The sequence below is a fragment of the Heterodontus francisci genome, chromosome 36, assembly GCF_036365525.1.
Source record: "Heterodontus francisci isolate sHetFra1 chromosome 36, sHetFra1.hap1, whole genome shotgun sequence".
NCBI classification, from domain to species: domain Eukaryota; kingdom Metazoa; phylum Chordata; class Chondrichthyes; order Heterodontiformes; family Heterodontidae; genus Heterodontus; species Heterodontus francisci.
Window position 1 is genome coordinate 24,118,294 of NC_090406.1, and position 15,042 is coordinate 24,133,335.

Below are 15,042 nucleotides of genomic sequence, written 5' to 3' on the forward strand. Positions count from 1 at the left end.
CCCTTGCTTTGTTTGCCCTCCCCAAATGCATTACCTCACACTTCTCCGGATTGAATTCCATTTGCCCCTTTTCCGTCCACTCTACCAAACCGTTGCTATCATAGTGAAGAGGATAGCTGTAGACTCCAGTATCAACTACATGGCCAATTTTTGTGACATCTGCAAATTTCCCAATCATGCCTCCCACATATAAGTCCAAATCATTAATATAAACCACAAACAGCAAGGGGCCCAACACTCAGCCCTGTGGAATGCCACGGGAAAATACTTTCCATTCACAAAAACATCTGTCGACCATTGCCCTTTGTTTCATGTTAGAGTCAATTTTGGATCCAATTCACCACATTCCCCTGAATCCCATGGGCTTTTACTTTTCTGACCAGTCTGCCATTTTGGACCTTGTCAAATGTCTTACTAAAATCCATGTAGACAACATCCACTGCACTACCCTCATCATTTCTCCTTGTTACTTCCTCAAAAAATACAATTAAGTTAGTAAGACAAGACATTCCCTTAACAAATCCATGCTATCATTGATTAATCCATGCCTTTCTAAGTGACAGTTCATCCTAATTCTCAGAATTGATTCTAATAATTTGCCCTCCACCGAGGTCAGATTGAGCGGGCTATAATTATTTGGCCTATTCCTCGTACCCATTTTAAACAATGGTATAATGTTCGCAGACCTCCAGTCCTCTGGTACCTCGCCTGTATCTAGTGAGGATTTGAAAATGATCCTCAGAGCATCTGCAATTTCCTCCCTGGCTTCCTTTAACAGCCTGGGATACAATCCGTCCAGCCCTGGCGATTTCTCTACTTTCAAGGATGTCAGACCCTCGAGTATTTCCGCCCTCAAACTAATCGTCTCTAATAGTTCACATTCCTCCTCTTTAACTACAGTATCTGCATCATCCCTCTCCTTTGTGAAGTCAGAGACGAAGTATTCATTAAGAACCCTGCCCACACCTTCTGCATCCACTGATATGTTGCCTTGTACATCTCTGATAGGCCCTCCCCTTTCCTTAGTTATCCTGTTGCTCTTAATGTCTGATTTTAAAAAGAAATTGGGGGTTTTCCTTGATGTTACTTGACTGGCCAAGAGAGTGTGGGAAAATGGCGCACTGACACGGAACACAAAAGTCCGAGTGTATCAGGCCTGTGTCCTCAGTACCTTGCTCTACGGCAGCGAGGCCTGGACAACGTATGCCAGCCAAGAGCGACGTCTCAATTCATTCCATCTTCGCTGCCTTCGGAGAATACTTGGCATCAGGTGGCAGGACTATATCTCCAACACAGAAGTCCTTGAAGCGGCCAATACCCCCAGCTTATACACACTACTGAGTCAGTGGCGCTTGAGATGGCTTGGCCATGTGAGCCGCATGGAAGATGGCAGGATCCCCAAAGACACATTGTACAGCGAGCTCGCCACTGGTATCAGACCCACCGGCCGTCCATGTCTCCGCTATAAAGACGTCTGCAAACGCGACATGAAATCGTGTGACATTGATCACAAGTCGTGGGAGTCAGTTGCCAGCATTCGCCAGAGCTGGCGGGCAGCCATAAAGACAGGGCTAAATTGTGGAGAGTCGAAGAGACTTAGTAGTTGGCAGGAAAAAAGACAGAGGCGCAAGGGGAGAGCCAACTGTGCAACAGCCCCGACAAACAAATTTCTCTGCAGCACCTGTGGAAGAGCCTGTCACTCCAGAATTGGCCTTCATAGCCACTCCAGGCGCTGCTTCACAAACCACTGACCACCTCCAGGCGCGTATCCATTGTCTCTCGAGATAAGGAGGCCCAAAAGAAAGAAAGAACTTGACAATGTTTTTTCATGTCTTTTCTTTGCTTTCCTAATTTATTTTTTTACTTCGCCCCTGCACTTTTTATACTACTGGAGGCTTTCTAAAGTATTAAGTTTTTTTGTGACTGTCATCGGCTTTCTTTTTCTGCTTTACCTTACCCCTGCATGCTTCTAGATTTGGCAGTACCACCCTTTTTCTTTGTGGGGACATGTATACACTGTGCCAGTAGAATCTCTCTCTTTTGAATGCCTTGCACTGGTTTGCCACTTAATTTCCTTCAAGTAGCTGTATCCAGTCCACTTTTGCCAGATCACCTTTTCGCTTTGTTAAATTTGCCTTCCCCCAATTTAGAGCATTTACTCCTGTTCTGTCTTTGTCCTTTTCCATAATGATGCTAAATCTAACCATTATGGTCACTATCTACAAAATGGTCATGTTAGAAATGTGTTATTAAGTCGATAAATAGAACTAAAAATAGAATGCAGAATTCAGATAGTATGAACATAAATGTGATGACCACATGGACCCTAGTTTAAAAAACTATAATTAAATCTGATATGAAACTGGTTGCTCAGCCCCACAAGTACCAATTTTATCCATGAGTAGATTCGTGCGATACTTTCCAGTCTGCTAAAGAAAAAACCAACTAAGTCACCATTTTTCATTTCGTATTTGTGTATCCATCTTTAAAGCTCCAGTCACATTTTTAGCTTTTCCTATTTTCTTGTTCAATTGGATTCTTTTCTGCTTGCTGTGGCACAGATAACTGGTACATTTGTAACAAGTAGCATTTTGCAATGTGCATTTTTAATAGGTAAATTTGAAGTTATCAACCACCTTAAACATTCACTTCCCTCCACTGGGGCACTGTCTGCAGTGTGTACCATCTGCGAGATGTATTGCAGCAATTTGCCAAGGCTTCTTGAACAGCACCTCCCAAACTCTCCACCATCTAGAAGGACAAGGGCACCAGTCGCATAGGAACACCATCACCTGCAAGTTCCCCTCCAAGTCGCACACCATCCTGATTTGAAAATGTATTGCGTTCCTTTATCATTGCTGGGTCAAAAATCTTGGAACACTCTCCCTAACAGCACTGTGGGAGTACCTTCACCATCCAGACTGCAGTGATTCAAGAAGGCATCTCACCACCACCTCAACGATAATTAGGGATGGGCAATAAATTCTGGCCTTGCCAGCGTCGCCCACATCCCGTGAAAATAAAATTTGAACTCTTATCCCCATTGTCCCACTTGTGCACCTTAAAGTACTGTTCCAGATCCTCCCCCCTCTGTGCCACTTACTGTCTTCTATACCTCGGGTTGGACAAGTTGAACGTCATCTCAACCCTAGATCTCCTTTTGAACCCGTGCTTAGCTTTTTCCATATCATTCATGGATTATTTGTGTTTTGTATTTTTCATCTATTATGTAGATGGATAATGCAATTACATGTCTCTGCTGCTTTAAACCCATGTACATTTGGATAATTGAAAGTGTATGAATTGGCCCCAATACCTGTTCAAAACTGTGATCAATAACCATGTGAGAAACCTTGCCCTCCTTTTTTAAGAACGATCTGAATCTAGTAAATGAAGCTTGAAATATCAAAGTGTAGACGTTCTTCTCCTGCCATAAGGTTTTTTTATTGTAAATTTTTTTTTTTTTGTTCAGAATCATCTTGTGCTCGATTGGGATGTAAGTTTTTTTCATGGAATTTGGAAAGTAACCTTTACAAGATAGACATGCTTGTAGGACCAGGGAGAATCAGTCGAAATGCATTTGTACAGTAGGCATGGGTTTCTCCGTAGTGTGCATGGGATTTTCTGTCGATTTCTAAACTCTATGTTCTAGTTGCAACTAAGTCTCTAGTTTACTAGTTTGATGCCTCTGTTGCAAAGCAAAAGCTAGAATTTATAGAGGAAAAAAATCATAGAGCACCTTTTAATTGAAGCCTTTACAGATTTTGCTGTTGAGTTGCTAGATGAAGATTTGCTAGTCTCATCAGGTTTATTTAGAATCTGATGCATGCATACCTCCTGCGCAGCTGTGTTTAAAGCTGGGAAGATGCCAGAAATGGACAGATGGCAGAGTTATTCGATGTGCATCATTCAATTCCCTTCCTGATGCTTGCCATTTAATCAGATTATAAAAAAACGCAATTTTGCTAAATTCATAGTCAATGCAGTAACCTGTTCCATTTTACCCTGCAGTAAATGGAAACACTTAGACACTTCAGTTTAGAAAAGGTGTATTGTGGTAGAAAAAGATTTTGCATCTGACTTCTGATTATGCTTTGTTGCCTGCAACATCGAAGCATTTTATGAATGCTGGCATTTTTTTTTAAATGAACATTTGTTCATCCAAACTGAAGAACTTTGGTGCTTGGGAATGGAATTGTGTTGGCATTGCGCTTTTCTAGATTACAAAAAGTAAAACTACTTTTAAATTGTAGTCTGTGTCTTATCTATCTTATCGTAGCCAGGGAACTCCTGCACAGTTGCCTCTGGTGTCCCCCAAATATCTGTCCTTGGCCCCTTCCTATTTCTCATCTCCATGCTGCCCCTCGTGATATCATCTGAAAACACAGCATCAGTTTTCAGATGTATGCTGTACCTTAGCACCACCTCTCTGGACACCTCCACTGTCTCTAAATTGTCAGACTGCTTATTCAACATCCAATACTGGATGAGCAGAAATTTCCTCCAACTGAATATTGGGAAAATCAGTGGTACTTGTCTTCAGTGCCCATCACAAAATTCGTTCCGAGCAATCGATTTCCATCCTTCTCCCTGGCAACTGGGTGAGACTGGACAAGACTGTTTGCAACCTTGGTGTCATATTTGACCCCGAGATCAGCTTTTGACCACATACCTGCATCACCGCCAAGACTGCCTATTTTTGCCTCCTTAACATTGCCCTACTCTGTTCCTGCCTCAGCTCATCCAAGCCTTTGTTACCTCTAGACTTGACTATTCCATCACACTCCTGGCTGGCCTCCCACATTTTGCCCTGCATAAACCTAAGCTCATTCAAGCTTCTGCCCGTGTCCTAGCTCGCACCAAGTCCAGTTCACATATCCCCTTTTCTCACTGACCTACGTTGGCACCCAATTAACTGCTGCCTTGGTTTTTAGAGTTCTCTTCCTTGTTTTCAAATCTCTTCATGGCCTATCTCTGTAATCTCCTTCAGCCCTACAATCCTCTGATATCAGCGCTTCTCTAATTCTGGCCTCTTGAGCATCCCTAATTTTAATCGCTCCACTATTAATGGCTGTGCCTTCAGCTGCCAAAGCCCAAAGATCTGGAGTTTCCTCCCTAAACCTCTCCTCCTCTCTCTCTCTCTCTCTCCTCCTTTGACACTCCCTAGAACCTACTACTTTGATCAAGCCTTTGGTCATCTACCCTAATATCTCCTTATGTGGCTTGGTGTCAAATTATAAATTTTATGCTCCTGTGAAGTGCTTTGGGATGGTTTATTACATTAAAGGCATTACATTAGTTCTTGTCCGGTCTCGAGGTAGCAACCTAATTGCTGTAATCTTAAATGTAATTGCACATTTTTAATCGTTGAAAAAAATAGAATTGTAATCAAAGAAACTCTTAAAATGCCTGTCTGTAAAGGTGCCATTCATAGTTGATATTTTACTTTTTCATTTTTTGCAAAATGTTTCTTTTGAAAACTACTTTTTGTAGCATTTGACCCATCATGCCTGTGTTGGTGCTAACTTAAGAATAGCTGAAGATTATAGAAAGATGTCATTTGCCGGCCGTTCTCTTTATCCTTCACTAATTTTCAAATGTTTATCCAGTTCCCTTAGTTTATGTTGTTTGCCTCAGTAGCCATTTTGTGAGAAGACATTCAGTTTTCTAATGGCTGCCTTTGGAGGGGGAAACAAAATCTTCTAACTTCATTAATTCTTACAATCTGGAGTCTGTGCCCCTACTTACTAGTTCCCTAATCAATGGTAGCAATCCATCAGTTTGTACCTTCTGAAAAAAACATTTGTAGATTTGAAAACTATCACTCCTCCCTTTGCCTTCTCCAGTTCATTTGGAAAAGGTCCCAATTTTTTAAGCTGTTCTTAATAATGATAACCTCTCAACCCTTGCATCATATCAGTGAATTGAGTTGTATACTTTACTCAGACATATATCCTATAATGGGGTACCTGGAACTGCATGCAGTAGTTCAGCTGTGATCTAACTAATAGTCTTGTACAAATTGAACATTGTCATCTTGCTTTTGCATTCAAAGTCCTATATATGAAATCTAGAATACAATTTGCCTTTTAATGGCCTTTTCCTGAACTCCAATCTCTCTTTTCCTCTTCATGGGTTCAGAAGAGATGTAAACAGTCATCAATGTACTGGCAAAGTGGAGAGGGAGCAGACCTGAGTAAGACTAGAACAAAGAATGTTCCCCATTACTCACAAGAAGACAGGCATAGCTGGGATCAGTATAGGTTCCCATAGCAACATTTGGAGAAAGTGAGTGGAGTCAAGGGAGCAGTCATTCAGTGTCAGAACAAGTTCAGACAGAGGAGGATGGTCGTGGATGAGGACTGCTTGTCAAATAAGAAAGGGACGGCCCTCGGTGTCCGGGTAGGGTGTGGAGTTGCAGAAGGATTGCACCTCCATAATGAAAAGGAAACTGTTAAAACTAGCAAACTAGAAACTGTTAAAATGGTGGAGGGCATCGGAAGAGTCCTGAACGTAGGTGGGGAGAGACTGACTAAGGGGAGAAATAATAATCAAGATAGGAAGAAATCAGTTCTGTGGGACAGGAACAGGCTGAAACAATTGTACTACCAGGGCAGTCCTGTTTGCGGATCTTGAGAAGGAGGTGAAAGTAGACTGCGGGGTTGGGTACCAGGAAGTTGGAGACTGTGGAGGGAGGATCTCAAAGAGTTGAAGTGACAGTATTGGAATTGATGGCTTGATTTTTGGTTATGGGGTCACTGTCCAGGGGGAGGTGTCAGAGAGTTGGCATTCAGCTCTGCAGATAGAGGTCAGTTAACCAAACAACACCACCACCCTTGTCGACAGTGTTGGGTTGGAACTGAGAGAATGGAGTGCTGCAGGTTCAGAGGGAGGTAGGTTAGAGGAGTGAGTGGAGTCGAAAAGTTGAGACAGCCAGTGTCACGCCAGCAGTTCCCAATGAAAAGATCGAGGCGGTAAGAGGCCAGAAGGAGGAATCCAGGTGAAGCGAGAATTCTGAAGACTGGAGAAAGGGCCCACTCTATGGGGCAAGGGATACTCCTAGCCAAAGAATTGGGTGCGAAGGTGACTGGACAAGAGCTCAGCCTCCTGCCAAGTTTGAATTTCATTGAGATGGGGGTTTAAGACAATGGTTCTCATGTTTTTGGTTGAAGGGTTAGTAATGATGGACGCCCCCGCCCCCCCAAACCTAAATTATAATACAATATAATATTCATAACAGCTGGGGAAACATTGTGCCACCCTTACTTTTGATCTTAAGTATCTAATTTTTTTTTTTTAAACCCCTCTCTTGAGCGAGGTTGAACTCACCTGGCACCCACCACCAGCCTTGGTAGCTGTGGGTCTGCCTGGTAATCTTCCTGCTGCTCTCAGTGCTCCTCCATGTGCGCTCTCCTCTGAGGTGAGACAGGCAGCCCATTCTGTGCTGCACATGTGCCTCAATCCGCTCCCAGCTCGCACCAAACCCACTTCTGACCATCGCTCATGCATATATTGCTTGACTGTTTTGCAGCGCCACCCCCCACCCCCCTGGAAAGTCTCTACTGACCCAAAAGGATCTGCAGACGCCAGTTTGAGAAAGGCTGGCGTAAGGGGATGAGGCTGCGGCTTTTACTGAGAACTGATCAGTCGTGGTCGAATAGGAGGTCAGGGGGGATAGTTAAAACATGGTGAAAGGTGAGATTAAAAGGACGGATAGGGTCAGAGGAAGTGAAGGGGAAGAAGGATTTGGATGGATGTTGGTAGTCAAGTGTTGTTGACCTGGTTGGAAAGTATTTGGGGTTTGTTTTCTATAATACATTAATGTGCAAAAACATGTAGGCATATGCAACGAGAATGTACCTTTTTGATGCATCTGACCATTCCATTTTTGTGTGTGTGATCAATATCTGGACAGGCTATAGTTGGGAATTCATGTGAACTACAGTTAATCAAGGCAGAAACTTTTGCATCCTCAGGATTACCCAAGTGTTTCACGGCCAATGAATTAATTTTGAAGTTCATTCGCTTAAGTGAGCAAATGTGGAAGCTAATTGGTGCACAGCAAGGTCCCACAAGCAGGAATGCATTGAATGACCATTGGTTCAAGGCCATTGATTTGTGATTTCAAAGTAAAATTCAAATCAGTTTTTCTCTGAAGAAAAAATTCCCGTAATGTCTTGTAATATAAACAGGATGTGATTTATTCAGTCACCATGGGCAGAATTATAAATAAATATAGTCAAGGAATGCAATGTGTCCAAAACCAAAGTACAAAATTCTGGAATCCCATGCAATGAAAACTGAATTTGATTTATTTAGCTCTGTCCTTCATATTAATTGGCAAAAAAAATCTGCTCCTCAATAATCAATATATTGAGGAGAAATATTGGTGGCGTGACAAATTCTTTAAGGCAGCTCTGTCGTTGCAGCTGTAGAGATATTTGTAGGCGTGCTTGACCCTGCTGGACATTGGTGCCAATGGAGGTTGGGGATGAGGACAAGGGATATGAAATGCCCATTTGATGTTGAGGGAACATGCCTCTTCAGGTATTGTACACGGAGTATGGTCATGTAAATTATGTGAAAGTGCATTTATTGTAAAATACTTATAACTAAATAGTGGGGAAGAGATTAAATTATTTGAGTTAAAATGGCAATAAATACTGCTGAAATTGACTTAAAAACCATGATCCAGTTTTAACTATCAATATTTATGTGATAAATTTATCTTCTCCAATGCAGGTCTATGCTTCAACATCAAGTGAAGAATATAGTAGAGATTCAGCTGGGTATTCTTCATCCAAACCTTCAGGGTCTGTATTTCCAGGCTCTTTCTATATCCAAGGTAAAGGCTAATTACGGATAACTGAATTCATCAGCATTGAACTGGCTAACACTTTGTGTTTTCTCATTCACTCACAATTCATGATTCACAACTGTGAAAATATACCCAATATTGTTCATGCATAAGAATGCTTTTCATTCGTCTGCTATGCTATTTTTAGGGGAAATGCACTTTGAGAAAATTACTACTTGTTAACTTGCATAGTTTTAATTTTGTACATTTTCATTGCTTAAAAACATTTCTGGAATATTACCCAAATAAAACAAATCATAAGTATTAAAATTGTAACAGTAGAAAGGAAACTCAACAATCAAAGAAACCTAAATTATGGGCTGGTAACACTGAATATATTTGTAGAAATTAACTGTGAAATTCTGTACACCTACTCTAGTCTAATTAAAGTTGGTTTTACAAGGAAAACTCTGAGGAATTAAATATAAATAGGAAGATGAGTCCGTCCCGCTATATATTCTCTACATTCTCTAGGTATTGGTCAAAACCAATATAGCTCAAGAATATTTTCAGATGCTTGAGCCTTTCAGAGTGCAACTTCTGAAATCAATTTTTCCCCCTATATAACCCCAGCACAATTTTCTCCATGTTTTGTTTGCTCCTATGTAGAGACCTTGAATCTTGTCCAACAGTTTTGGTTAGGGAACTAAGGATGATTTGTAAATGTGAGGGTTAAGCACAGCAAGGTATTCTAGCAGTCTCTCTGTGTACAAAGGAATCATGCCAGTTTTAATTGGTGCTTTTATTGGCTTTACACCAACCATGATTTTGAATTCTGGTACTTAGAGTTGGTCTAATATTTAAATGAAGCATCAATCTCTGACTGATGTTGAGACTTGATGCCATTTCATTCAGTTGGTGGTTCTTCTGCCTCATGTGCAGAGAAATCCTCCTAAGTGCATCACACTTCACTTGAGCTCATCTGCTGGCTCAGAGTGGCAAATCATTTTTGCACATAACACAGCAATGCGAGCAAGCTAAGTGGAATGGACACTAGAGGTGTAACTGAGGTTTTGTCGTCTTCCATGGGTATGATGATTCAAGACACGATTTTTGGTAATCGAAGTTCGAGCTTTTTGAAGCATTCTTTAAGGTATGTACCAGAATAATGACTGGAATTTTATGCTTCCTCACCACCCCCTGCCCCTACCCCCCCCAAAGTGGGTGGGCCTAAAATCGAGTTGGGGGGGGTGCGCCATTCCCATTGCATACCTGCCCCACTGCTATTTTACCAGCGGCGGGGAAGGTGGCAAACAGCCTGTCAGCCCCAGGCAAATTGCCACTTAAGGGCCTCCTCAATGGGCACTTCACCTGAGGTGCCCACCTAATAAAACCTGGCGGCCTCCGTGCGAACTTGGGGGGTGGGGGGGCCTCCTGATCAGGTACTCTGTGCCTCACGGAGGGCCCCCCCAGCAGGACCGGCTGCCCGTGCTATAACTACCACCCCCCACCCCCAGAGAGGCCTAAACCCCACTTACCTTCGTGAAAGGTGACGTCCATCGTCATCTGGCTGGGTGCAGTCCCAGCAGTGCTCACCTCTCCCAGTGGTGTTGCTGGGACTGAAGAGCTGCTGGCCCTCTGATTGGCTGGTAGCTCTTGGGGTGGGGTTCCCTGCCTCGGGTGGAATTCCTGACATTTTAGCCTGTGGGTGGGGCCAACACCTCAACATAAAATTTCCAGTCAATGACTCTGGATGAGCTGGGGTTTTAGTGAAAGTAGTAGCTGAATGCAACACAGTACAATCCTGCATTTCATTGTTTTCTGTTCGTGAAGATGTACAGTCTGATGTCTAGAATCCCTAATGGATGGTGTCCATGGGCTCAATGTTACTGGAGAGAACTGCTAGAAAAATTGAGTTTCTAAGTGGAACTGTTTATCTGTGCGTTTTGAGCCCAGAGTTTTTGCTACAGGCTTATAGTCATGGTAACCCAAATGTATCTACAGCAGTTTCAGATACACTCACAGTTGCCTGGTTTGAGTATTCTCACATGAATGAGCCAAGAGACCTGTACCACATGGCATTTAATTTCAAATTTCTCGTGAACCTGGAGAAGCTCCAAATTGTATCTTCCTAGGGTATCCACTTTATAACTTCAAACAGATTAAACTTTCTAGGGAGCAGTTTCTTTTGCAGTTTTTTTCCCCCCCCCAAAGTGCACACTAAACAACTTAAACAGAACATAGCTTCCCTCAGTGTTTGGTATGCATTTTAACTGTTTATTCCAGACTGTTTATCATTCTTTCAGAAACTCCTAATGCCCTCATTTCTACTCCGTTTTATAAGGTGGATAAATTGGATGTTGTTGTGGAAGGATCCACTAGTTTCTCTGTCTCAATACAAGGGATATAAAAATAGGCATTTGAAAAGATCAGTATTCTGGTTTGAGGGCTGAAGAGGATTCTGCAATTTACAGCATTTCTATAATCCTTTTGTAGAACATGGCTAAGGACCAGCTCCTTCAGCATACATGTTGTAGCCAAATTTCTATCTACTTAAAAACGTTTAACAAGAAAATATCCCTCTGGCTGTGAGTATCAAGTAAATGAGGAAACAAGTTCTGTTCTAGCTTTGTTCTGCCAATGTTTTTTAGTCACACAAGAATAAGGCACAACAGTCCTGCTAAATAGTCTACAAACCTGAGCAGTGAAGAAAAGATGATTTTTGTGTGTGTTCATTTGGCACTTCCCATTGTTCAATTTTAATAAATAAAAGACTAGTTAGAGATGTATCTGAATGGGCATGTATTAAAATAAATGAATAGTTGGGTAATATTTTTAATGACTTTTTCTGAATATTGTGCTTGTGTGCATGAAGGAAATAAAATGCACACTCCACAGCACTAGTTGTATTTTTCCATTTTCCATGCCAAGGTGTCCTATGACCTATCTGACTGAAATTGTGCAATTAATTCTGAATTACGGACACTTTTGTCTGTGTAGGCTTATGCCCACGAGGAACTGGATTAGGACTGTGAACTCATTCCACATGAGGGAGAGGAAGCTTTTATCCCCCCAAGCTTGGGCTAGATTCAGCCTTCGACAGCACCTTCCTAACCCGCGACCTCTTCCACCTAGAAGAACAAGGCCAGCATACACATGGGAACACCACCACCTGCAAGTTCCCCTCCCAAGTCGCACACCATCCTGACTTGAAAATAAATTGCTGTTCCTTCACTGTCACTGGATGAAAATCCTGGAACTCCCTTCCTAACACCATGGGTGTACCCGCAACAGCTGGACTGCAGCGGTCAAGGCCTTGCCAGCGACTCCTACATCCCGTGAAAGAATTAAAAGAAACCCAACTCCCGAAAATGAGTGTGTGTAACCAGCTGCATCAGACCCCAAACAGGTTTTCTTCCTGCACCGATATCAACAGATCCCAATGATCCCCATTAGTGGTAGGATTTACCCATGAGATGTAGAGGATAACCTGAAAGAACAAAAATGCTTACCTAAAAGTGATTTGATTTACTTTTACTTTGTTTTATCTGTGTTTTCAGATTAAATATGCATACATAATTAAACTACTTTCATTTCTGTGGGCTACCAAGTTTAAATAAATTTTTTGCTGCATTCTAGATGGTATTCACAACGGTCCTGATGTTTGGAACTCATCCAGTGCAATGGGTCAGCCTGGATATGGAGGTTTGATGGCAAATTCTTCTTCCCATTTGTCCCAATCTGGTGGCTACACCAACCTTCATCCACATGAACGCCTGGTAATTAATCTTTATCTCCAGAATATGGTTCAAAATTGGAAATGCTTGTTTATCCTTTTAATTTTAAGAAAACATTAAAATATTCTTCTTGGTTGTACAGAATTTTAGCATGTGGTAAAACTGTTATATTGTGAATTTCACATTTTGTATAAAAATCCAAGCAATAATACTGATTTTATTTGTGAGTTAATTGGATTGTAGGTACATCATCACTCAATTGTTTGACCAGTGCTGAGAATGTGAACACAAGTTATGGTGTGCACAGTGTTAAATTCAATGTGGATAGCTCATCCAAGTTTATTCAGACTTCTTTAAGATAAGCTGTGAGCAAGCCAAAGCAGTTTTAGAACAGCAGTTGAACTTTTTTTAAGCCACCCTGACAGCATTTACAGTTTGGCAATCTTGTTGGAACATTTAATCTTAAATATTGCATGTATACCCTGGTAAGTAAATGAAATATGGGTCACCTGTGGGACTGGATGAAAGGGGCTGAATTTTACTAGCCCCTTGACGCCGGGGATTGGGGTGGGGGGGGGGGGGGGGGGCTCATAAAATTTTGCCGGGAGAGGGCTGCCACAACCCCCAACGTCGAGAAGGCACTGCTGCATTTTTCCGGCGGCGGCAAGGCCTCGTTAAAATTAGCCACATTAACATGGTGATGTACTTACTTGACGCCGTCGGCTGTCGCACGCCAATTTTACAGCCAACTGGCCACCACACTCATGCCTTCGGAACTCAGTTGGAGTTCCGAGGCAAGACACTGGTGGGGAAGGGGGAGGAATAAAATTATCAGGTTGGTGTAGTGGGGGGAGCAGGGAAAACCATCCCTATCGGTTGCAGGGATGGTGGAAGGGGTCGCGGGTCAAAGGGAATAAATTTTGGTGGGGAAAGTTCGGGATATAAATAAGTGTTTTTTTTCTGGGAGGAGAGGGCAATTTATATATAGATTACCCATTGTGGGGTGGGAGTCGGGATTTAAAGTTGTATTGAAATGTTGTTTTTATTTCCCAGAGACCGAGACCGTGAAAAATTTAAAATGTTATGGAAGGGCTTAAAGCCCTTTAAAAATGGCGCCTGCGTGGTGGCGCTGGACGCCGTTGCCGGGGACGCGGCGGCTGCCCCCTCTACGTCATTGACGACGGATGCTACGCCCCCTCCATTTAAATCAGCCCCCGTGCATAATATCGCGGGGGCTGTGCAGTGGCACTTCCATATTGGAAGGCCACCGCCTTCACAGCGTGCCGCCGCAGAGCATGGCGCGCTGATAAAATTCAGCCCAACGTGTTGGTAACTGAAATGCATTAGGAAGAAGAGAGGTAAATTCATGGTTGTAAAAACCTTCAGCAGGATTTTATAATCGTAAAACTATATCAGCTGTTTTTAATCTCCTCCTTTTATTCACCCATCAATAATAGTGGACAAAAAAAACTATCTAAATGGACTATTTAGAATAGGTAACATTTTTCTGTTACAGAATAATATATTTTCATTTATATAATGCCTAACATCAATGTTTCTTGCCACAGTGAATTGATCTGAAGTGCACTGTTATGTAAACAATGTTGGCTCTTAAGAGCAAAAGAGATGCTTAGCACCTTTCTTTCCCCCACATTTTTTTGTCTTGCCTCCCCCCCCCACCGCCCCCACAGTAATGTTCCTCTTTTTTAGGAGATGTGTATTTATACCCAATGTGATTTCCTTGACCCAATTATTAAAACCATTTGTTTTCTTTTGAATGTCATTTGAAGAAAGTGTCGAAGTAGGAATATTCAGACCTACGTCCCATGACAGTAGTCTAATCAGCAGCCACACTGCCTCAAGCTATAGTGGGGCTAAACCACAGAGGAATGTAATGAACCATCAAACTCAATCTTTCTGACCAATTTTTAGTTGATTCTTTCAGATTGCAACTTGCTTTGTTTGTTTTAAACAAAAATTAAATCCTCACGGCATTGACTGTAAATTCATTCATGACTTTGCATGCAATGCGGGTCAGTGTTTTCAAGGGATGGATCAGCAATCCCATGAGTACTCTTTAGTTGTGGCTGCGACTAATGAGTCAGGAACATTTGGAATTTTCCTGTTTGTTTTGGGTCAATCGGGCTTCTTATTGGAAAGTGTTCGATATAGTGGTGAATTTGAAGTTCACATTAAATTCTCAACCCATTCATATCTCAAAAACATTCCTGTACCTTTATTTTTGTATATTTTAATTCCACCTTTTTTGTGGCCCCAGACACTCATTATGGCAGGCTGAAAGCCTGAAATGAGCAGCTTAGGTGATATAAACAAAGTACACAGCATTACTCAGCTAGTGTTGTATTTCTGAAATTGGTGACTGAGCTGGATCAGCAGCAATGACTCAAAAGGATGGTAACCTGATTTCTACCCCCCCCCCCACCCCCCCACCCCCACCCCCCCAAAAGTATGTTCTCATGTGCCAGGTCTCCAGGTTGTATAGGAGAA

The 15,042-nt window shown here is 42.2% G+C and overlaps 1 protein-coding gene across 9 annotated transcripts in view; it reads left to right on the plus strand.

Moving 5' to 3' along the window:
- LOC137351668 (transcription factor 4-like) overlaps positions 1-15,042 on the plus strand; it is a 143,576-nt gene that overhangs the window by 88,940 nt on the left and 39,594 nt on the right. For all 9 annotated transcript variants that reach the window (XM_068016359.1, XM_068016362.1, XM_068016361.1 and 6 more), the window contains exons 9-10: positions 8,743-8,845; positions 12,437-12,576. In XM_068016359.1, the coding sequence (XP_067872460.1) occupies positions 8,743-8,845; positions 12,437-12,576 (243 nt within the window). The remainder of the gene's footprint in view (positions 1-8,742; positions 8,846-12,436; positions 12,577-15,042) is intronic.